This window comes from Mytilus galloprovincialis, chromosome 6, assembly GCF_965363235.1.
Source record: "Mytilus galloprovincialis chromosome 6, xbMytGall1.hap1.1, whole genome shotgun sequence".
NCBI lineage: Eukaryota > Metazoa > Mollusca > Bivalvia > Mytilida > Mytilidae > Mytilus > Mytilus galloprovincialis.
Genome location: NC_134843.1, coordinates 1,036,320 through 1,060,301, shown reverse-complemented (window position 1 = coordinate 1,060,301; position 23,982 = coordinate 1,036,320). Strand labels below are relative to the sequence as shown.

The window sequence follows — 23,982 nt, the reverse complement described above, 5'->3', positions numbered from 1 at the left end:
CAATAAATATATAGTAAACAGTGGTTTTATATGTCCAGGCTACAAGTCCTACAAAACAATAAATATATAGTAAACAGTGGTTTTATATGTCCAGGCTACAAGTCCTACAAAACAATAAATATATAGTAAACAGTGGTTTTATATGTTCTGGCTACAAGTCCTACAAAACAATAAATATATAGTAGACAGTGGTTTTATATGTCCAGGCTACAAGTCCTACAAAACAATAAATATATAGTAAACAGTGGTTTTATATGTCCAGGCTACAAGTCCTACAAAACAATAAATATATAGTAAACAGTGGTTTTATATGTCCAGGCTACAAGTCCTACAAAACAATAAATATATAGTAGACAGTGGTTTTATATGTCCAGGCTACAAGTCCTACAAAACAATAAATATATAGTAAACAGTGGTTTTATATGTCCAGGCTACAAGTCCTACAAAACAATAAATATATAGTAGACAGTGGTTTTATATGTCCAGGCTACAAGTCCTACAAAACAATAAATATATAGTAAACAGTGGTTTTATATGTCCAGGCTACAAGTCCTACAAAACAATAAATATATAGTAAACAGTGGTTTTATATGTCCAGGCTACAAGTCCTACAAAACAATAAATATATAGTAAACAGTGGTTTTATATGTCCAGGCTACAAGTCCTACAAAACAATAAATATATAGTAAACAGGGGTTTTATATGTCCAGGCTACAAGTCCTACAAAACAATAAATATATAGTAAACAGTGGTTTTATATGTCCAGGCTACAAGTCCTACAAAACAATAAATATATAGTAAACAGTGGTTTTATATGTCCAGGCTACAAGTCCTACAAAACAATAAATATATAGTAAACAGTGGTTTTATATGTCCAGGCTACAAGTCCTACAAAACAATAAATATATAGTAGACAGTGGTTTTATATGTCCAGGCTACAAGTCCTACAAAACAATAAATATATAGTAAACAGTGGTTTTATATGTCCAGGCTACAAGTCCTACAAAACAATAAATATATAGTAAACAGTGGTTTTATATGTCCAGGCTACAAGTCCTACAAAACAATAAATATATAGTAAACAGTGGTTTTATATGTGAAGGCTACAAGTCCTACAAAACAATAAATATATAGTAAACAGTGGTTTTATATGTGAAGGCTACAAGTCCTACAAAACAATAAATATATAGTAGACAGTGGTTTTATATGTCCAGGCTACAAGTCCTACAAAACAATAAATATATAGTAAACAGTGGTTTTATATGTCCAGGCTACAAGTCCTACAAAACAATAAATATATAGTAGACAGTGGTTTTATATGTCCAGGCTACAAGTCCTACAAAACAATAAATATATAGTAAACAGTGGTTTTATATGTCCAGGCTACAAGTCCTACAAAACAATAAATATATAGTAAACAGTGGTTTTATATGTCCAGGCTACAAGTCCTACAAAACAATAAATATATAGTAAACAGTGGTTTTATATGTCCAGGCTACAAGTCCTACAAAACAATAAATATATAGTAGACAGTGGTTTTATATGTTCTGGCTACAAGTCCTACAAAACAATAAATATATAGTAGACAGTGGTTTTATATGTCCAGGCTACAAGTCCTACAAAACAATAAATATATAGTAAACAGGGGTTTTATATGTCCAGGCTACAAGTCCTACAAAACAATAAATATATAGTAGACAGTGGTTTTATATGTCCAGGCTACAAGTCCTACAAAACAATAAATATATAGTAAACAGTGGTTTTATATGTCCAGGCTACAAGTCCTACAAAACAATAAATATATAGTAAACAGTGGTTTTATATGTCCAGGCTACAAGTCCTACAAAACAATAAATATATAGTAGACAGTGGTTTTATATGTCCAGGCTACAAGTCCTACAAAACAATAAATATATAGTAGACAGTGGTTTTATATGTCCAGGCTACAAGTCCTACAAAACAATAAATATATAGTAAACAGTGGTTTTATATGTTCTGGCTACAAGTCCTACAAAACAACAAATATATAGTAGACAGTGGTTTTATATGTCCAGGCTACAAGTCCTACAAAACAATAAATATATAGTATACAGTGGTTTTATATGTTCTGGCTACAAGTCCTACAAAACAACAAATATATAGTAAACAGTGGTTTTATATGTCCAGGCTACAAGTCCTACAAAACAATAAATATATAGTAAACAGTGGTTTTATATGTCCAGGCTACAAGTCCTACAAAACAATAAATATATAGTAGACAGTGGTTTTATATGTCCAGGCTACAAGTCCTACAAAACAATAAATATATAGTAGACAGTGGTTTTATATGTCCAGGCTACAAGTCCTACAAAACAATAAATATATAGTAAACAGTGGTTTTATATGTCCAGGCTACAAGTCCTACAAAACAATAAATATATAGTAAACAGTGGTTTTATATGTCCAGGCTACAAGTCCTACAAAACAATAAATATATAGTAGACAGTGGTTTTATATGTCCAGGCTACAAGTCCTACAAAACAATAAATATATAGTAGACAGTGGTTTTATATGTCCAGGCTACAAGTCCTACAAAACAATAAATATATAGTAAACAGTGGTTTTATATGTTCTGGCTACAAGTCCTACAAAACAACAAATATATAGTAGACAGTGGTTTTATATGTCCAGGCTACAAGTCCTACAAAACAATAAATATATAGTAAACAGTGGTTTTATATGTCCAGGCTACAAGTCCTACAAAACAATAAATATATAGTAGACAGTGGTTTTATATGTCCAGGCTACAAGTCCTACAAAACAATAAATATATAGTAAACAGTGGTTTTATATGTCCAGGCTACAAGTCCTACAAAACAATAAATATATAGTATACAGTGGTTTTATATGTTCTGGCTACAAGTCCTACAAAACAACAAATATATAGTAAACAGTGGTTTTATATGTCCAGGCTACAAGTCCTACAAAACAATAAATATATAGTAAACAGTGGTTTTATATGTCCAGGCTACAAGTCCTACAAAACAATAAATATATAGTAAACAGTGGTTTTATATGTCCAGGCTACAAGTCCTACAAAACAATAAATATATAGTAAACAGTGGTTTTATATGTCCAGGCTACAAGTCCTACAAAACAATAAATATATAGTAAACAGTGGTTTTATATGTCCAGGCTACAAGTCCTACAAAACAATAAATATATAGTAAACAGTGGTTTTATATGTCCAGGCTACAAGTCCTACAAAACAATAAATATATAGTAAACAGTGGTTTTATATGTCCAGGCTACAAGTCCTACAAAACAATAAATATATAGTAAACAGTGGTTTTATATGTCCAGGCTAAAAGTCCTCTTAATCATTCAATACTATTTAGTTTTTCAAAATGCTCAAGCTACAAAGTAAGCTATTTGAAAAGAAATTGTTGCATGCCTTCATCAATGAAAGAAATTTAGTGTGATAAGTCACAATATCCCATGCCAATAATTTATTTCTAATTTTTAAACCTATTTGATCTTGTACTATTGTTAGTAATTCATGATATCCTTTTTTTACATAATCCATTTCCATTGGTACCCACAAAAGTACAGAATCCAAAGTAAATAAACAATAAATTACATTTATTTGAAAAATTGATATTAACAATAAATGATAAATGACAGAAATAAAAGCAAATTTCCCAAAGTTGTAAAACCTTTAGTTCACCAGAACCTGTAAGTCTTAAGTAATTCCATAGTGATTAATTGATATAATGAGATATATACCTGCTATAATAGCCTCCCTTTCTCCCTGTGATTAATTGATATAATGAGATATATACCTGCTATAATAGCCTCCCTTTCTCCCTGGGATTAATTGATATAATGAGATATACACCTGCTATAATAGCCTCCCTTTCTCCCTGTGATTAATTGATATAATGAGATATACACCTGCTATAATAGCCTCCCTTTCTCCCTGTGATTAATTGATATAATGAGATATATACCTGCTATAATAGCCTCCCTTTCTCCCTGTGATTAATTGATATAATGAGATATATACCTGCTATAATAGCCTCCCTTTCTCCCTGGGATTAATTGATATAATGAGATATATACCTGCTATAATAGCCTCCCTTTCTCCCTGGGATTAATTGATATAATGAGATATATACCTGCTATAATAGCCTCCCTTTCTCCCTGGGATTAATTGATATAATGAGATATATACCTGCTATAATAGCCTCCCTTTCTCCCTGGGATTAATTGATATAATGAGATATACACCTGCTATAATAGCCTCCCTTTCTCCCTGTGATTAATTGATATAATGAGATATATACCTGCTATAATAGCCTCCCTTTCTCCCTGTGATTAATTGATATAATGAGATATATACCTGCTATAATAGCCTCCCTTTCTCCCTGTGATTAATTGATATAATGAGATATATACCTGCTATAATAGCCTCCCTTTCTCCCTGTGATTAATTGATATAATGAGATATATACCTGCTATAATAGCCTCCCTTTCTCCCTCTCTATTAGCCCTGATTCTGACAAATTCCTGTCTGAGTGATAAGGCTGTATCTGTACTCTGGTTTATAAATATTTTGACTGGATTCTTGAGGGAGACAGCAGCTAGATCCTTTACCTGTTTGGAAAGTTTCAATATTATTATTTTTTTTTTTATTAATTGCTAGATTGCTTTATCTGCCCTTGATTAAAAGACATTACATATTTAGTATATGCAACATTTTCCTTAAGCCTCTTAATTTATTATTAAAACATGTAAAAGGGAATTGACCTATTTTCATATCATTAATTAAGTTCACTGAAACTTTAAAGTTGTTAAAAGAAAATTGCCTTATTCAAATGGCCTATATGAAAGTTTATTCCATAATTTAATATGGTTGTCATTGTGTTTATTTATTCCCCCCCCCTAAACATGTTAGATTATTTTCCTCACTATACAGCCTTCAACAATGAGAAGAACATGTACTGTATAACTAGCTTTACTCAACAATCACAAATATCAAATAGTTCAAACAAGTGTTTGCCTTCTTAAAATTTTACATTAGAAGTTCAATTTGGACTTTTATGAATACATGTATCTATTTATTCAGAAAAAGCTTGTACCAAGTAAGGAATATTACAGTTGTTATCGCTCGTGCAGTTGATTGATAATGTTTGTTTTTGTCATATTATGGACTTCCCCCTTTTTTATTTACCTTGGAGTTCGATATTTTTGTTACATTTTTTTCATGAATGAAGAACATGTAAAATTAAGATTTCAGAATTTTCGGTGGAAGAAAAATTTGAAAATCTTAATCAAATATACTTGTATGTTTACAGAACTTTTAATTGCAAAACAGTTAAATAAAGGGAGAAGGTCTAATGTAGAAATACTGAATAATCTGACCTCTTCTGTCATTGTGGCTGAAAACAACATGGTTTGTCTGGTCTGTGAACTTTGTCGGATAATCTCCTTCATTTGTTCAGCAAAATATTCATCTAACATTCTGTAAAACAGCAAAATATTCACCTAACATTCTGTAAAACAGCAAAATATTCATCTAACATTCTGCAAAAACAGCAAAATATAGCTTCCTACACTGCAACAAGTGTATTACTATATTTCTCCACTTGAGACAGTTAAATTTTATTATTTAAAGCGCGAGGCTTGCCAACCTTTTAAAATAATTAAAATTTAACAGTACATTGCATTTGACGTTGTCATGGTGTTATTTTTCATGTTTAACCAATTGAAGGATTTAATGCGACAGGAAAGACAAAATAAAATCTTTTTTAAGACAGCAAAATTTTTACAGAATTTTAGTAATTGTATTGAAAAGATCATTATAGAAAAAGAAAATATGACTATACATTTAACAAATAATACAATAGGGAGTACTGGTATTTTCCCCAAAAACATAGTATGAGACTTCACCTACTGGCTTCATCCAACATCAATATTACTAATGTCCTTACCTATCAGCCTCGTCTAGCACCAATATTTCTATATTTCTGAGTGTGAAGTTGGGAGAATTCTGTAAATGATCAATCAATCGACCTGGGGTTGCTATGACAACATCAGGTGATAATCTTAATGCTGCTTCCTGTGCTTTCAGATCAAGACCACCTTAAAAATAAAATAAAAAAAATGTAAAAATTTATCCTTCATGGGTGTATACAAAGGTTTCAAGTACTATATCAATAAACTTGTCATCGATTATATCTAAGAGCAGATATTTGCTGTTTTTGTGCTCTTTGGTCAGGTTGTTGTCTCTTTGACACATTCCCAATTTCCATCCACGATTTTTTTTTTATCAAACAACTGCTTAATGGGTCTACTATTGCAAACTTACCAACAGCCAAACAGCATTCCACATTAGTGAACTGTGAGAGTTGTCTAGCTACTGTATGCACCTGAACAGCTAACTCCCTAGTGGGTACCAGTACAAGAACACGGGTCACTGCTGTGTTTTTGGGTCTGTATAGTAATCTCTCAAGGATAGGTAACATAAAGGCCACAGTTTTACCTAACAAAAATAAAAAAAATCTAATTGAATATCATTCATATAGTCTCTCAATCATTCAATAAAGGGACATATCTGTACTCTACAAAGAAAAACTACAAGTATGTACAAGCATATTTATTTGTTTTCTTCTTTTCAATTATTTTTACCAATGAACGTGATTACTTTTAATGAGTGGATTGTCTTTTGCTAATCAGTTTGTAAAAACATTTTTTTTAACTCATCTTTGGAATAAAACATTTATATATTCCAAAGACAAATTATGATTTCTAGAGCAAACTAAACTATCTGAAGTTTTTATGATAAAGAGTTATCACATATATACTAAAGTAAGGTTGGAGACTGATGTCTTTCTTTTATATATATAAGTGTATATAAGAATGCAAAGTTTTAGCATCCTGTTCCCACAAACATAACAAACATTGAACTGTCTATGAAAAACATTATTCCTTTTTATTAACATTCAGGGTAACCCTGCAAATTTGAGTCTTAAGGGCATGCAACAAGTGAAAACAAACAAGCATCCTGAATAGTCCTCTACTGAATAAGCATTCATTGACCTGAAACAAAATGCTAACTTGATCTTTTACTTGTCCTGGTGTATAATATATATATAAAACTTTATAACAATTAACAAATATCAAGTCAATATATTCATACATGACTATAAAAAAAGTGTGGAAACTGATTATTTAGGTGAATTTTTGAAGTCCAAGGACCATAACTCTGCACAAAATCATCAGACTTAATCAAAATTTGAACTTGATCTGAAACTTGTCATGATAAAACTATATACCAATAATTAAATTAATATCTTTAAGGATGACAAAAAAAGTGCTGAAATATGATTATTTAGTGAATTGTCCAAGTCCAAGTACCATAACTCTGCACAAAATCATCAGACCAGAACATAATTCGAAATTGATCTGTAACTTGTCACGAAAAAACTATATATCAAATTTCTATTCAATAACTTCAGGTATGAAGAAAAAAAGTATGGAAAACTGATTTGCAGGATAGACCGACAGACAGATGGACAGAGTGCACACCGAAAGTCCCCTTCGACTTCGTCAGTAGTGGACTAATAACAATGTCACTATCGGATTGTGTTATGGGGTATGGCGAACTCTATTTACCTGACCCTGTTACAGCACAAGCACAGAGATCTCTTCCTAGTAAAGCTACGGGAATAGTAGCAGCCTGGATAGGTGTAGGTTTGGCAAAATTCATACGACTTAAACCCTGAAAAAGTGGGTAAAAATTAGAATAAAGGCAACCCTAAATTTCAGTAAAATTTTAATTCATGTTGTAGGACTTAAACCAAATCCTTTTGTTAAGTGCTGTTTTACTGATGGTAACTAGTACCTGTTTTTATAAAACTATAAAGTAATATGATAAGTCTTCCATTTATTCAAGGTCACATGAAATATTATTGAACGAAATATTTTTTTTTTTATATCATAAAAGTGCTGTTTTACTGATGGTAACTAGTACCTGTTTTTATAAAACTATAAAGTAATATGATAAGTCTTCCATTTATTCAAGGTCACATGAAATATTATTGAACGAAATATTTTTTTTTTTATATCATAAAAGTTTTATTTTGCTAATCTCTGTTAGATAGATACATGTATCACTACTTTTCACATAAAATTTGATATGCAAACATCGTTTTTTCTATAGGTTTTTGTTTAAATCTTTTTCTTTCTTCCACAATTAAAACTAGATGCTCCGCAGGGCGCAGCTTTATATGACCGCAGAGGTTGAACCCTGAACGGTTGTACAAGTACAAGTGTGGACACAACATTCATGCTGGATTCAGCTCTAAATTTGGATTGTGATTAAATAGTTGACACAGCATAGGTTTCTGACACAGAATGAATGTGGTCTAATGAACTTAAAATATTTTTTTTGCCTTTGAGCAATTCACTATGCTGTTGAATATTAATCCTCTCAAAAAACTGTTTGAAGAAATTTTCTTTTTATTTATGAAATCTGAAATGAGAAAAATTTAACCCCCCCCCCCCCATTTTTTTTTCACATCCCCCTTTCCCTTTTTCCAAAACTGATCTCAATTCAAATTTCTAATTGAGTTTGCAACAATAACTACTCATTTAAATACATCATAAAATATTAAAATGTAAAATAAAGTGCTTGTTATCACTGAATCGTAAAGATTGTTTTAATTTATCAGTTGGTAGTAAAAGTAAATATACATTGTATATTGTATAAAACAATGATTTAAGTTGATTCAACTACTATTCTGGACAAAGAAAGATAACTCCAATTGAAAAGATTTGCTATTGCACAATATTGTGCAATTAGATATTTCTTGCTATTGCGCAATACTGTGCAATTGAAAAGATTTGCTATTGCACAATACTGTGCAATTGAAGATTTCTTGCTATTGCACAATACTGTGCAATTGAAAATTTCTAACTATTGCACAATACTGTGCAATTGAAGATTTTTTGCTATTGCTGAATACTGTGCAATTGAAAATTTCTTGCTATTGCACAATGCTTAATATAATAATTTTGGATCCTGATTTGAACCAACTTGAAAACTGGGCCCATAATCAAAAATCTAAGTACATGTTTAGATTCAGCATATCAAAAAAGCCCAAGAATTCAATTTTTGTTAAAATCAAGTTTAATTTTGGACCCCTTGGACTTTAATGTAGACCAATTTGAAAACAGGACCAAAAATTAAGAATCTACATACACAGTTAGATTTGGCATATCAAAGAACCCCAATTATTCAATTTTTGATGAAATCAAACAAAGTTTAATTTTGGCCCCCCATTTGGACCAACTTGAAAACTGGACCAATAATCAAAAATCTAAGTACATTTTTAGATTCAGCATATCAAAGGACCCCAAGGATTCATTTTTGTTAAAATCAAACTAAGTTTAATTTTGGACCCTTTGGACCTTAATGTAGACCAATTTGAAAACGGGACCAAAAATTAAGAATCTACATACACAGTTAGATTTGGCATATCAAAGAACCCCAATTATTCAATTTTTGATGAAATCAAACAAAGTTCAATTTTGGACCCTTTGGGCCCCTTGTTCCTAAACTGTTGGGACCGAAACTCCCAAAATCAAACCCAACCTTGCTTTTATGGTCATAAACCTTGTGTTTAAATTTCATAGATTTCTATTTACTTATACTAAAGTTATGGTGCGAAAACCAAGAATAATGCTTATTTGGGCCCTTTTTTGGCCCCTAATTCCTAAACTGTTGGAACAAAAACTCCCAAAATCAATCCCAACCTTCCTTTTGTGGTCATAAACCTTGTGTCAAAATTTCATAGATTTCTATTTACTTAAACTAAAGTTATAGTGCGAAAACCAAGAAAATGCTTATTTGGGCCCTTTTTGGCCCCTAATTCCTAAAATGTTGCGACCAAAACTCCCAAAATCAATCTCAACCTTCCTTTTGTTGTCATAAACCTTGTGTTGAAATTTCATAGATTTCTATTTACTTTTACTAAAGTTAGAGTGCGAAAACTAAAAGTATTCCGACGACGACGACGCCGCCGACAAAAACGATGACGACGACAACGCAGACGACGACGCCAATGTGATACCAATATACGACCAAAAAATTCGATTTTTGCGGTCGTATAAAAATCTTTATATCTTGGAAATTTACCTTGTTAACTGCTTTTTTTATCTTTCTAACAACATATAGTATGCTTACTTATATGCACATAACCAAACTAGAGTCCTTTTTGTCATATATATCCTAATAGTAGGTTGGAATTATGACAGAGAGGTTTTCCATACATTCTGTTCAGAAATTCCCTCAGGCTGGTCTTTTTTTTTTTTTTTTTAAAGTAAAGACATATTTTACTCAGTCCACAACTACACACTACTAATGTGACAATGTGACAAAAAATTTCTAAATTCAGTACATACTTTCATTATAGGTCTAGATACATTCATGTCTTGAAATGTAGCCTTTTCATCATAATTGTCAATAGTCTCTGAGAATTCTACAAGTTCTTTTTCCTGTAAACAAAAACAACAATAAATTTGTTAAAACAATAAGGAGATGTGGTTTGATTGCCAATGGACAACTGCTTATTCATTGTTGTTAGTTTTTAATCTATTCTATATTTTATTTGGCACCATGTACCTAGTGCATATAAAATGACCTCAAAGTGTTTATTAGTAAGTCATATTTTCACACACTTACATTACATATTTCATACAAAAAAAAACTAAATTGAATATTGCCTCATGTGTGTTCAATAGATTTTAATTTTTAGAAGTAATCATACAAAAAAAAAATATATACATTTCTAGAACTTACTTCCTCCTCAAAATCAGTTTTCTTATTCTTTCCTTTTTTCTTTTTCTTCTTTTCTTTTGTTCTGATTGAGTCTGCAAAAGTTATATAGATGTTATATTAACCAACTGGATGAAAGATTATTATTTGACCGTCAATTAAAATTGAGAATTCATTTACCATCTGATTTTATTAAAAAAGATTATCAAATGAAAATCTATATTACATTTAATAAGTTATCTTTGGTCATTATACATGGCAGGATAGTATGATGAGTGGTAAATAGAAAAAGGTAAAAATACAGGAATACTGCCTGCCAATAAAAAGTACTTAGGTGCAATGTTCTCCCTAAGATTTTTAGATAGCGCTGTGGTAAGCATGTAATTTTCGGTAATTCTCAGTAACTTTATCGCGGTGCTCAGTTTGTTTGTATTTGATTTGTTATGTGTTTTTCTAATATTATGCTATTGATGTTTTCTCTTGTAATGATGTCCTCATCATGCTCATGGAAGTTACCCCTTTGTTTGTTAATGTTATTGTCTAGATATAGAAGAAGTCTTTTTTTTTTCCATTGTAAATTCATATATTAAATCCTCATATTATCTGTATGTAAAACCATGAGAGAAGTCTGTTTCCATTATGGGTCTACACCAGACTGCCTATGTGAAGATTTCTAAGCACTAACAGGTGATGTTGCAGAACATGTAGGACCAACAATAAAGTCATTGTCAGCCTCTGTGTTTGGTTTTGTAACCTTGGGTAGCAGTGTACCGTTAACCTTATGACGTTTGACAGGAATTGACATTTTTTAGCGTCATGATTTCTCATTTTTCTGACCTCAAAGTTTCATAATATTTAAATGGCTTCATCGGATATCCAAGCTGGACATCGAGAAAGTGAAATTTCACAAGATGTATCAGCTTGGGTTTGATTTTCTAATCATATCCTCTCAATTGTTTTCAAATGGTAGAATTGCTGCCTAAACAATTATAATTTCGAATAAGTGATAATTAATACTTCAAAGACTTGTTCATTTTCGGGGTTCGTATGGATAGTAAACCCAGAAAATTATTTGTAACAAACCCCTGTGTTTGATCGTTTTTAAAATCATCGTTTGTTCAAAGTTTGTGAGTGTTGTCCGGAAATGCGGTCAATTCATTTCATCTCGTTTCATTCATTTAAACAAATTTGGTGCATTAGTCTTACAAAATAGTTTCACACATCCTTTCAGATAAAAATCATGCCAAAATGTTAAAATTCTTGAATATTGGACTATCACAAAAAAAAAAAAAAAAAAAAAAAAAAAAAAAAAAAAAAATGAATTACAACAAGAATGTGTCCATAGTACATGGATTCCTTACTTGCACTATCACAGGGATCATGTATACTTAGTTTTAAGTTAATTGGACTTCAACAACATCAAATACAACCTTGACCAAAAATTTTAACATGAAGTGGGAGAGAAGGATGAATGGATGAACAAATGAACCAACATACGTACAGATGCACAGACTGAAAAAGAAAATGCCCCTAAATGGGACATTGAAATACTATATATTTGAAAATTGATCCTGCTGTGAGACCCTCAACATTAAATTCCATACCAGCTGTCATTTCTTCATCTGAAGATTCTTCTTCCTCTATTTCTTCATCGTCTGAGTTTTCTACATTTATTTGGTCTTCGTCATCATCAGCTGATTTCTATATAAATGTATAAACAAAATTAAAATAAAGAGCTGCGCCATAAGTTTTCTTGACACATGTTTTGTGTACTTTGTGTCAATTTGATGAGTCAAGCCTTTTTCTTACAGATTTTTACATTTTGTTATAATGATGTTTATGTCCACAAGGTAAAGGGGGCGGAGCCATCACAAACCAGTTTAACACCCAAACATTCTGTATGTGCCTGTTCATAGTCAGGATTCTGTAATTCAGTTTTTGCCACTGGTCCCTGTCTATCATAACTGATTGAAATGATTTTTTGTACATAATATAAGCCTTTGGTTTTGTTGTTTGAAATGTTTTGTCAGGATGGGGCCTTTTATAGCTTACGTAACTATACAATATTGGTTTGCTCATGGTTGAAGGCTGTATGGTGACATATAGCTGATTACATCTTCATCATTTGGTCTCGGTTGAATAGTTGTCTTATAAACATTCCACATCTTTCATTTCATATCATCAAAAACTGACCTCTAGCTCTGTTCCTTTTAGTTAACAAAACCGAAATAACAGATGTTTAACTATTTATAAAGGCTGTTAATAATGGTTTAAAAGGAAGAAGAAATAATATTCTTACCTCTTTTTTATTCCTTTTTCTGACTTTGGCAATCTTCTCGTCTAGTGTGGAGGGTTCCCTTTTTCTCTTGGCAAATTTAAGGGCATGGTCAAAATTAAAGGCTGATTGTGGATCAAACTATTTTAAAGAAAAATAAATTCATTTCATAAGTTGAAAGATTGAGCAGTGTTCTAGGATTCCCATTACCCGTTACCCGGGGTAAGTGGATTAGGACAACGGGTAAGTCATTTTTTAGCCTTTGTCACCCGGTGGTAAGTCAATTTTCAAGTTCGGGGAAGCCGAAAAACTCTTGAAATTTCCCGGTCCTCTTCAATTTTCCCATATCTGCTTTTTATTTTTATTAAATCACGAGAAAAAACTTTGATAAAAGATCGAAGATTTTGTCGATGTCTATCGGCGCTTTTATTCAAGCACTCGTTTACTAGGTGTAATCAAGCGCAAAAGAGACCACATTCTTCTCCTATCATTCTAAAAGTCGGTCACGGTGTCGGTAAAATCGGAAAATCCGGATTGATAACTGGTGCTTAAATCGGGACATAAACGATTTTTTTTCTTGTCATCGGAGGAAAATAAACTTACAGTTGCATTTATTATAGCTCTTAATAAATGACATAGTAATAACTATAACATATTTGTCAAATTTAGTAAGAAATCGGTTTTTTTGCGCCGTCCGCATTGGTTGGCGGATTTAACTTTTAGATGTGGGTAAGTAATTTTTTTATTGATCTTACCCGTGGTAAGTCAAGGTGCCAAAAAAATCCTAGAACACTGTTGAGATGTAATTGTTGAATATAAAGTTTGCAACAATCAGTTGCAAAGCTTCACCTGTGTTTCTAGTGATAAAAAAAGTAAAGACCTCAGCAAAGTCAAGGACCTCAATGTTGGTTGGGTCTGTGAGACAAACTCACAAAGCCTGTGTAAAACAAGAGTTTCCAGCATTTATTTTTATGAAAAGGGAGATTTTTTAATGTTGTTTAATGTTAAGGGGCAAATATTTCATGCATGACTTCTTAATGAGCTGTTGGGGTTAATTAAGGGCATACGATACATTTACAGGGGAGGTAATGACGTTGCTAACATCAAATGTTATTTTTGCGACGTCAAACTGTGACATATCGAGAAAAGATCCATTTATTGACTTATTTTTATCATTTGAACACATTTAACTTAAAAACGAGTTCATGGACCCCTCTTTTTTAAAATGACATTTGGTTTGATTACGTATGAAGATTATTTGTACCAATTTTCATGAAAACGTAAATAGTGCAAATTTTTTAATTTGGATAAATGTACCGGAAAAATTGACATTTTTTTCTACATTCAGGATCATTTGATGAATATGAGTTATTTGTAAAAATAAAATGCACAAATTTATAGGCCATTTATATGAAACAGAAATTACAAATAATTCAGCAAAAAAACAACTTGTGTTTATCTTTTAAAACAAAAAAGCTATGTATTTCTGTCGAAAGGAAAAATATGTCCAGAAATCCTAATTTTGAGTAAATATCTGAAATTTTACTCAAAAATTAGCACATGAAGGTATATTTTTTATTACATATTTGATTTAATCAGGTAAAAAAATAGCCTATATAGAAATTTTCATCAAAATTTAAATGTGGGACCAAAACTGTATCGTATGCCCTAAAGCACAGAGAGCAAGACACACTAGATACATAAAAGGCATTAAATTTGAACCCTTTCCAACCAGAAGTGTTTTGGCATATTTTTAAGTACATACCACATACATGCATCACTCTGTAGTTTCCCCAATGAAACTATACTACTGACAATACATATGCATATTTTAATTCTTTACAATATAAAATTATTAATAGATATTTTACACTTTTTTGTTATATATGGAATATCATTTGTGTACTGTAAAGTTTCAAAATTTTTGTAGACAAAAATACAACAAAAATGTCATGCATGTCTACAGCTATTGTGTGTAAGAATATATAAGTATTGTGTAATCAAGAAGTTAATGAGCAATGGATCTGAAAAAAGAATCACATTATATATCATGCTCCTGCAAATGTCATGTGGAGCTTGATAAAATCATTCAGGAAGCTCTGAATTGTAGTTACTGTCAGATAAAAATGCAACTGATATATCATACCTGCCAACTTTTCAAAATGCCCATGGGGGTTTTATGTGCACGATGGCTCTTATAATCCTACAAAATCATAAAGGGGGCCTACAAATACATGTCTATGTTGTTTTTTGGCTTCTTTATACTTTTACAAGCCTACAGCTTTAAAATTTCCATTTTGGAGCCTCCATGAGGGAAATCTCCCGCAAATAGTGAAAGTTCGCAGGTATGATATATTGTCATGATTGTATTGGATAGAGACACTAAAAGAAGGACAGGCATACACCAGTATAGTGTCTCCTTTTATTAATGTTATTGTTAAAATACAGACAAATATTAACTTACGGTATTGTGTTTTCATGATATGTCACATACTGATATGCTATCTTACATAATTAACAAGCAACAAACTGTACAACAATACTCTAACTACCTGGGTATGTTTTATAACTGGCAAAGAATATTTTTGTAAATAATATATAACACGACATTACAGTTAATCAGACTAAATTTACCTGATCTGTAAAGGAGAAACTTTGGTTAAAACTATTTATCTTTGATTTTTTCTTCTTTTTGACCTTTTCTCCTGCTGGAGTCTGTAAAAGAAAGTCATCAAAATTATAGTGAGAGTAATAAATCAACATGACATTGAAAGAGTTAAATAATGTGTTTATATGGTTTACATGTATAATGAGAAAGTCAGATTCTACATTACTCTAGTTACATGGTTACATATTCTTTAACCATTGACATATTCCAATTGTCTTTCTGTTGTACAACATCTTTCAAAATCTTCCAGCTTCTACCCAGATGAAGAGCAGCAATAAAAGTTAAAACGGTAATTACTTATATGGACCATAATTTGCTATTGGGCTCCGTTTCCTATAACTATAGAAAAGTGATAAAATGTGAATTACTGTAAGAAAAGTTGTAACTACATCTAAAGATGCCATTATTTTTATCAACATACAAGTGTGTGCTACTCTTCTCTAGAAAAAAAATTGAAATTAACAAATTTCAAAGATTATATGACCGTATTTGTGTGTCGTTTCTCGCGTTACTTTTCGCGTCCGAAGTGCATAACGCTGACTAATTTATAGATAATCGTCACCGACAAATTCGTAATTTTTGCTTTAAAATAACAAAGAACATCGACCAATAAGAATAGTGAGAAGAAAATGCCGAGAACTATAAGTATTTCTGTAGCAGGTGTAAGAATACTGTCGTTATTTTGGTTTCCCATTTCGTAACGCACATTTTAGATGGTTTAATCTGCTTTGTTGTAAAAGAATTCTTTGCAACAATATGCAAATACGAACTCTCGCGAGATGTTCAAACAGGTAAATCAGAGATGATTTACATTCTTGTTTTGTTCTTCGTAATAATTAAGTTAGAAAATGACGTTATCGTTATGCGTTACATTTCACACGAAACAGATATCCATTTATTTATTAAAATTGTTTTTGTCGTTAAGTTCTAATCATTTCCGGTCATACGTGAAACATGTGACTAACATGTGATCACGCCCATACAGCCGGATATACGAAATACTAGGTCTAAACATTGTATTTGTTTCCAACGGGATGTAAGCAAACATAATCTGTAGGCTTGTTTCGTCTTGTTTAAAAAAGGAAAATACAATTTTCAAAGAGATTGCGCCGGGGGTCTATTATTTTTCCTATGTGCATAATGTTACATACGATCTTGTGTGAAAATAAATGCCCAATGACTTGACAAAATCGATTTCAGATTTGACCGACGTTTTAACACACTTCGTTTCCCAGTAACGATGTAAAGGGTCCTTGGAAAATTCAATCGAAATTACGTCTCCTATCATGGTGCCGATGTTCGTTGGATTGATTTAGCTTCAGCAGTAAATATTACTGGATATTTTAAGTGAATAAAGATAATTTAATAAAAAAATACATGTTAATGTACCGTTACACTTGGAATGTACAAAGTTGGTATCTTTGTCACAATTTTTAATTAATTTTTTTTATTCATGTTCTGCAAACACTTATCAGAAACGCAATAAACTTGTCAAAGGAAAAGTAAACTTTTACCATGCATGACTTGAAAGGAAGTACTTTATTGATTTTAGCCCAAAGTAGGTTAAAATGTGGAAACCATGTAGATGGTGTACAGGTCACAAATATCACATGGTGCCTATTTTAAAGATGCTAATTCCAAGTTAAAAGTTGTTTTCTTTACTGGATTTAAAGAATTTTACATTACCAATGATTTGGAATAAATTGTATATAACAGGAATTTCAAAACCAAATATAAATACATTTTTTTGGCTAAAACATCAAGATACAACGATTATGGTATCCTGTATCAATGAAGAAAATACGGAAATTCCTGAATAAATTGTACTAATTGTTTTCAAAACAAGCACATATTTAGGAGTTTTATAATACTGTTACATTTAAGATGGATTTTAAGAAAAAGTATACTGTTCAGATCATTTTAAGCAGATTTTGCAATAAAATAAAACTAAAAAAATGCTTTCGGTTTCTTATGGTTTCCTGTCGCGTTTAAAAAAAACTTTAATTTAACATTGAAAATAGATTTTAAATATTAACATGAAGCAAGTAACACTAGTAATGGTGTTCATTTATGTCTTTTGAAACATATTGTGCAAAATAAAGAAAATAAAGATTGGTTTCCTGTTTTGTTTCCTGTCACGTAAACGGTGAATCAAAATGTATTAATTTTTTCTCGAAAAACTCAATTGTTCCATTAATACTATTCTAACATCAACACAACCCACAGAATAAAAGTTAAAGTTTTAGAACTTATAAAAAAGGATACAAAAAGAAACCAAAGGCCGAATACCAAATTATGGTCCATATTTAAAGTATTTGTAATGATTTGAATACAGTTTTGGTCTATGAGCAGCCTCACTATTTCTATTTGTTTTCAATTTGATTGTTTTTTTGTTTTGCACAGGTTTTTTTTTTATGTTAGTCAATCGTATCACTGTCTAATGTATAGGGGATGTTTAACCCTGCAACACTACGAATTTGCCTGTTCTTCAAATTTTTTTATGTTTATGGTTCTTTGCATAAATCAGGCTGGTGGTTTCTCATTTGATATGTTTGAATGGTTTTAGAAATGTCAATTCATGTTATTGGGATGTACATGTATGATAGAATCCAACCGGGCAACCCCCCAAAAAATTATACATTTTAGAATTATTCATATATATAAATATCAAATATTATGGGGACGAAGTCCCCAATAACAGTAGAAAATTCAATAAAAAAAAAAAAAAAAAAAAAAAAAAATCGGGAAACTTTTCCCGATATTTTCATTGTACTAATGAACTCAAAATCGTTCAATTTTTTTTTGTCGCGGTTTTGAATTTCCAGATTTGCGCAGAAATCTACAATGTACTTCCTTTTTCCGGTCTCGTTTGTATGAAACTTTGAGTAAAATATATATTTATCAGTATAGTATAAAATAGGAAGGAACACAATTCCAATTTCATTTTTAATACTCCTTGATATGAAAAAAAACGTTACCTGATGATAGCGTTTCTTTGTTTACTTTGCATATGACGTCATAACTTAAATAACGTCACAACTAAAATCCCTAACAACAGAACCAAAATCGGAAACGTTACCGTATTTCCGTTTCTTTTTTTTAACAAATATTTTTAAGTTACAAAAAAATAATTCATACAGACTTCGTCCCCATTTACAGGTAATGCCTGCCTCATATTATTGGATGCCAAATTGACTTTAGATAGGTGCCGATTTGACTATATGCCAATTTAACCTGTTACCGATTTGAACTTTTCTATGGGTGCCGATTTGACTTGTACCCATGTAGATTAGATGCATACATGCAATTCCCCCCTCTCCCCCCTTTTTTTTTAAAATGCAGTTGAATTCATTCAGAGTTTTCAACAATTACATACTTTCAATGCAATTTAATTGAAAAGAATATAACCTGGAATACTTGAGATTAAACAAATATTTCCCACAGATGTCATTCAAGGTTCGAAATTCAAACCACATGGCCTCAGTAGTCTGATTTTTCAGATCCTGTATTGTCGTACCAGTGGAATGTGTGCATTCTAAACTTTTCGTCCATACTATATCTATAAATATTTGTTCCGTAAATACCTCATCTTCGCTGGAAGAACTTTCTGGTGCTAGATGTAAAGAATCATTCTCTTCGATTGTAGCAATAAATCCAAGTTTTCGGAGTTCAGCCATATTTTTAATGCAACTGGTAAAGCCTAAGACCGAATATCTTAAAAAAGAGAGCGCACCGCAACACAAAATTGGCTATTGCCTAATCTATTGTTCATTTGCACTTGGACTGCAAATACCCCCAAGAAATCGATTCCAAATGAGATTAATATAACGCAATATATAAAGATAGATATCAGGGGCGGATCCAGCCATTTTAAAAAGGGGGGGTCCTAACCCAGGACAAAGGGGGGGGGGGGGTTCTAACCCAGGACAAAGGGGGGGGGGGGGGGTTCCAATTACATGTCCCCATTCAAATGCATTGATCGTCCAAAAAAAAGGAGGGTTCCAACCCCCGGAACCCCCCCTCTGGATCCGCGCCTGGATATGCCTTGTTAATCGAAGATGAATACTATGACAAACTAATCAATCTTCAGTGATTAGATAAAATTTGACTATTTTTTTTCTTCAGAAATCTAAAAATCAAACTAAATATTATTGTTGTACACAAATGTACATTATCAGGTTATGCCAGCTATCGCTTCCTATATATTTATACTAAATCCATTGGAAGGTGGGTGTGTACTGATTGATATTTTAGTCTTAGACATATTGTGTTTTACTTAATGATTAGTTTTTATTGACATTGAACTAGCGTTCAGTAACTGCGACATCAAGAACAGTTACACTCATCTTCATCTACATCTACATCATACGACGATCCATCAGCACATTGATGACTATACGTCGGCGCATCGCAAACAGACACTTAATAAAATATAATAACCAATGAGTGCAATAATTCAAAAATAATTTTGTGCAAAAACAAAACAAAAATTAACACATTTACATATTTACAAACAGGTTGGATATCTAAATATACTGACTCTGGATCAGTATTTTAAACTGATTCAGGGAGTTAACACTGATGGCGTTTTGTGGAAGTGAATTCCACAGTACAACTGTGAATGGAAAAATCTGTACTTGAAGTAATCTGTTCTTGTGCTAAATGTTTGGTATTGTAATGAATTAGTGAATCTGGTGTTTTTGACTGGCTGTGGTAAAAGGTAAAGGTTTGGGTCTACTGCAATGAGATGGTGTGAGATTTTGTACAGCATAGTTACTCGATTGATGTTTCTGCGAGTTTCAAGTGACTTCCAATGAAGATGGTCAATCATGGAAGTGACACTACTGGTGTTGTGGTACCTGTTGGTGACGTAGCGTGCTGCCCTTCTTTGTACTTTGTCAATGTTGTTTTTTTTGTTTTTGGGTGTGAGGTGACCAAACTGATGAGCAATATTCTAAATTCGAACGTACCATGGATTTGTATGCTAAACTTTTTTGTTTCTTCCTGGTTTATTTTTAAGTTTCTTTTAAGAAAGCCTAAGATTTTATTTGCTTTTGCAGTAATGTTGTTGATATGTGTGTCCCAAGACATGTTGTGAGAAAGGGTGATACCGAGATATTTTGCAGTGCTGACAGATTCTAAGATGTGGCCTTTTAATACATAGTCATGTTTGAATGGTGACTGTGATCTTGTTACAGTGAGAGAGTTGCATTTTTCTGGAGGGAATTACATACCCCAAGTTTGTTCCCATTTGGCTAGGCAGTTTAGGTCATTTTGTAGTATGGTACAATCTTGGTGGTTTGTAATGTTTCTGTATAAGATACAATCATCTGCAAACAAGCGTGTTTTTGATGTTACTGCTGCAGGTAGGTCATTAATGAAGATGAGAAAAAGTAGAGGACCCAAGACTGAGCCTTGGGGCACCCCACTTACCACAGGCATTTGACTAGATACCTCTCCGTCAAGGGCAACCTGTTGCGTTCTGCTATTAAGGAAGGATAATACCCAATTCCAGGTATTGCCCCTTATGCCATAGTTATCCATCTTCCTTAATAATTTTTTGTGAGGTACCTTGTCAAATGCCTTGGAAAAGTCTAAAATAATAAGATCGGTTTGTACGCCATGATGGAGGTTACTAAGTACTTCATGACTTACGTAATTATATATGTTCAAGTCCAAGCTACAACTGTTAAATTTGTCTTTTGTAAATATCAAAGTAAAGACAATACATATGTGTTCATTTAAATGTCATGATTTTGAACTCGTTTTCTTATATTTGTTTAGAATAAAGTTAAAGCCTGTTAGTGTATCATAAGCCTATCTGGCTGGCTCATTAAACCAATGTACATTAAATGATTCTTAAATAGTATATATTCAGGTTGCACTCTAATAAACTATTTACTCATTTATTCATTATAATATACAGCCAATCACAACATGCATAAGCAATACATCTTCTTTTTTATATACTTGTAAAATAAAACCACTGAATTACCGGTTTATGGGACATGCACATACTGAAGGTGGCGTTCATTATAATGTTGAGTATGTTTGCTGCATGGCGCCAACTAACTCCCCTTTAACCTGGGTCATAAGCACAAACTATAAACATCAGCTGAAAGGGCGTAAACTTTCATTCCCCCCAAGTATTTATTCCGGGTAACTGTTTTTCACTAGAGAATATTGGATGTAAATAGTGTGAAATAAACTCATCATAGATACCAGGATAAAATTTTGTATTTTCAGCTATAAAAGGCCCCGAAATGACAATGTGAAACAAATCAAACGAGAAAACTAATATGTAACACGTAACTGACAAACGACAACCACTGAAGTACATGCTCATGACTTGGGACAGGCACATATAGCTCACTATGCGGTATGGGTTTTGTTTGCTCATTGTTGAAGGCCGTACGGTGACCTATAGTTGTTAATGTCTGTGTCATTTTGGTCTTTTGTGGATAGTTGTCTCTTTGGCAATCATACCATATCTTCTTTTTTATACATACATAAATAATGTGGCGGGGTTAAACATGTTAGTGGGACCCCCCCCCCCCCCCCCCCCAAACCTGGGACATTGGTATAACAGTAAACGGGAAATATGGTTATATGAAAAAAACAGATGTTGATAAGTTTTCAAATACTGTATGTTGAATGCAATTGAATGGAATGGACTCTTTTCCAATGTTGAGGAAGTAGACGAAATGGTCACTTTATTCACTGAAAAAATCCTCAGCATTGCAAGAGAGAGCATTTCAACCAAAATAGTAACTATACGTGGCAATGACAAACACTGGTTTAACAGTAATATCAGAAAAGCAATTCGAATAAGGGATAGACTACGAAAAAAATCAATTAAATCTAAAAAAGAAACGGATATTAATAAATATAAGAAACAAAGGATAAAGTGAATAATATGAAAAAAGAAGCGAAAGAAAATTTTTAGAAAAACTATATAATACTAGATAACGCTTCAGATTCTAAGACTTATTGGAAAATTATGAAGATGCTGATTAAGCCAAATAGAGGATCTAATAACATACCCCCATTAAAAAATATTCTTAATGATGATCGTTTTTTAGGAGTTCGCCGATAGAGACGACGAGAAATGCGACATTCTAAATAAGTATTTTTGTTTCATTTCATCGCTAGCAGATGTTGATGCTCAATTACCCGATTTCGACAAAAAAAAACTTACAATTTATTGAATGATATAGTGATTAGTACTAGTGAAATTGTTGACATCATAAAAACTATAAATCCTAAAAAAGCGTCAGGCCCGGATGTCATTAGTCATAAGATGCTTAAAATTTGTCCCGAAAAAACTGCAATTCCATTATGTATCATATCTAATAAATCCTTGCAGCAGTGCAAATATCCTTCCAGCTGGAAAATTGCAAATGTTATAGCCTTATTTTAAAAGGGGGATAGTTCATTACCTTCTAATTATAGACCTATATCACTCATTAGTTACATAGGCAAAGTCATGGAACGTGTTGTATATAAATATGTCTACAACCACTTACAAGATTTAAATTAATTTATGAGTATCAATCGTGTTTTCTTCCTAAATGTTCAACGGTTCACCAACTGTTAGAAATATATAATTGCATATTGAACTCACTTGAAAAGAAAGAGATAAGTTGTTTTGTTTTTTGCGATTTCTCCAGAGCCTTTGATAAAGTTTGGCATGATGGTTTATTACATAAAATGAAGGCTTATGGTATAAATGGAAATCTGTTAAAATGGTTTAGAAGCTACTTGAGTAATAGAAAACAAAGAATGGTTATCAAGCAATCTTCTTCAAAACTTTGCAGTATTTCAGCTGGAGTTCCCCAAGGGTCGGTCCTTGGACCGTTACTTTTTATAATATATATTAATGATATTGCAGAAAGACTTATTTTTCTGTGCAGACTCTTCGCAGATGACACATCGTTCAGCTGTGCGGATCGTGATGCTTTTCAGATAGAAACCGTGATAAACCATGATCTGGAAAAGCTGAAAGAATGGTCCAAAAAATGGTTAATGTCTTTTAATCAAGATAAAACAGAAACTATGTTATTTTCTAATGTTGAAATCCCAGAAATGAACTTTATATTCAATGATAAAAATATACCTATTACAAATATTCATAAATATTTAGGGGTTACATTTAGCAATGATGCTAAATGGAATGCTCACGTTGATAATATTATCTTAAGCACGTCTAAACATATAAAT

At 32.0% G+C, this 23,982-nt stretch overlaps 1 protein-coding gene across 1 annotated transcript in view; it reads right to left on the bottom strand.

Annotated features, from left to right (window-relative positions):
* Positions 1-19,469, bottom strand: part of LOC143078657 (putative ATP-dependent RNA helicase DDX27) — a 46,126-nt gene extending 26,657 nt beyond the window's left edge. Inside the window, exons 1-11 of the mRNA XM_076253529.1 lie at positions 19,347-19,469; positions 15,729-15,809; positions 13,119-13,235; positions 12,424-12,520; positions 10,844-10,914; positions 10,447-10,539; positions 7,657-7,762; positions 6,350-6,523; positions 5,973-6,123; positions 5,404-5,503; positions 4,494-4,635 (exon numbers count right to left, since the gene is read on the bottom strand). Of these exons, the coding sequence (XP_076109644.1) occupies positions 4,494-4,635; positions 5,404-5,503; positions 5,973-6,123; positions 6,350-6,523; positions 7,657-7,762; positions 10,447-10,539; positions 10,844-10,914; positions 12,424-12,520; positions 13,119-13,235; positions 15,729-15,809; positions 19,347-19,439 (1,225 nt within the window). The 5' untranslated portion in view covers positions 19,440-19,469. The remainder of the gene's footprint in view (positions 1-4,493; positions 4,636-5,403; positions 5,504-5,972; positions 6,124-6,349; positions 6,524-7,656; positions 7,763-10,446; positions 10,540-10,843; positions 10,915-12,423; positions 12,521-13,118; positions 13,236-15,728; positions 15,810-19,346) is intronic.
* Positions 19,470-23,982: the final 4,513 nt, after the last annotated feature.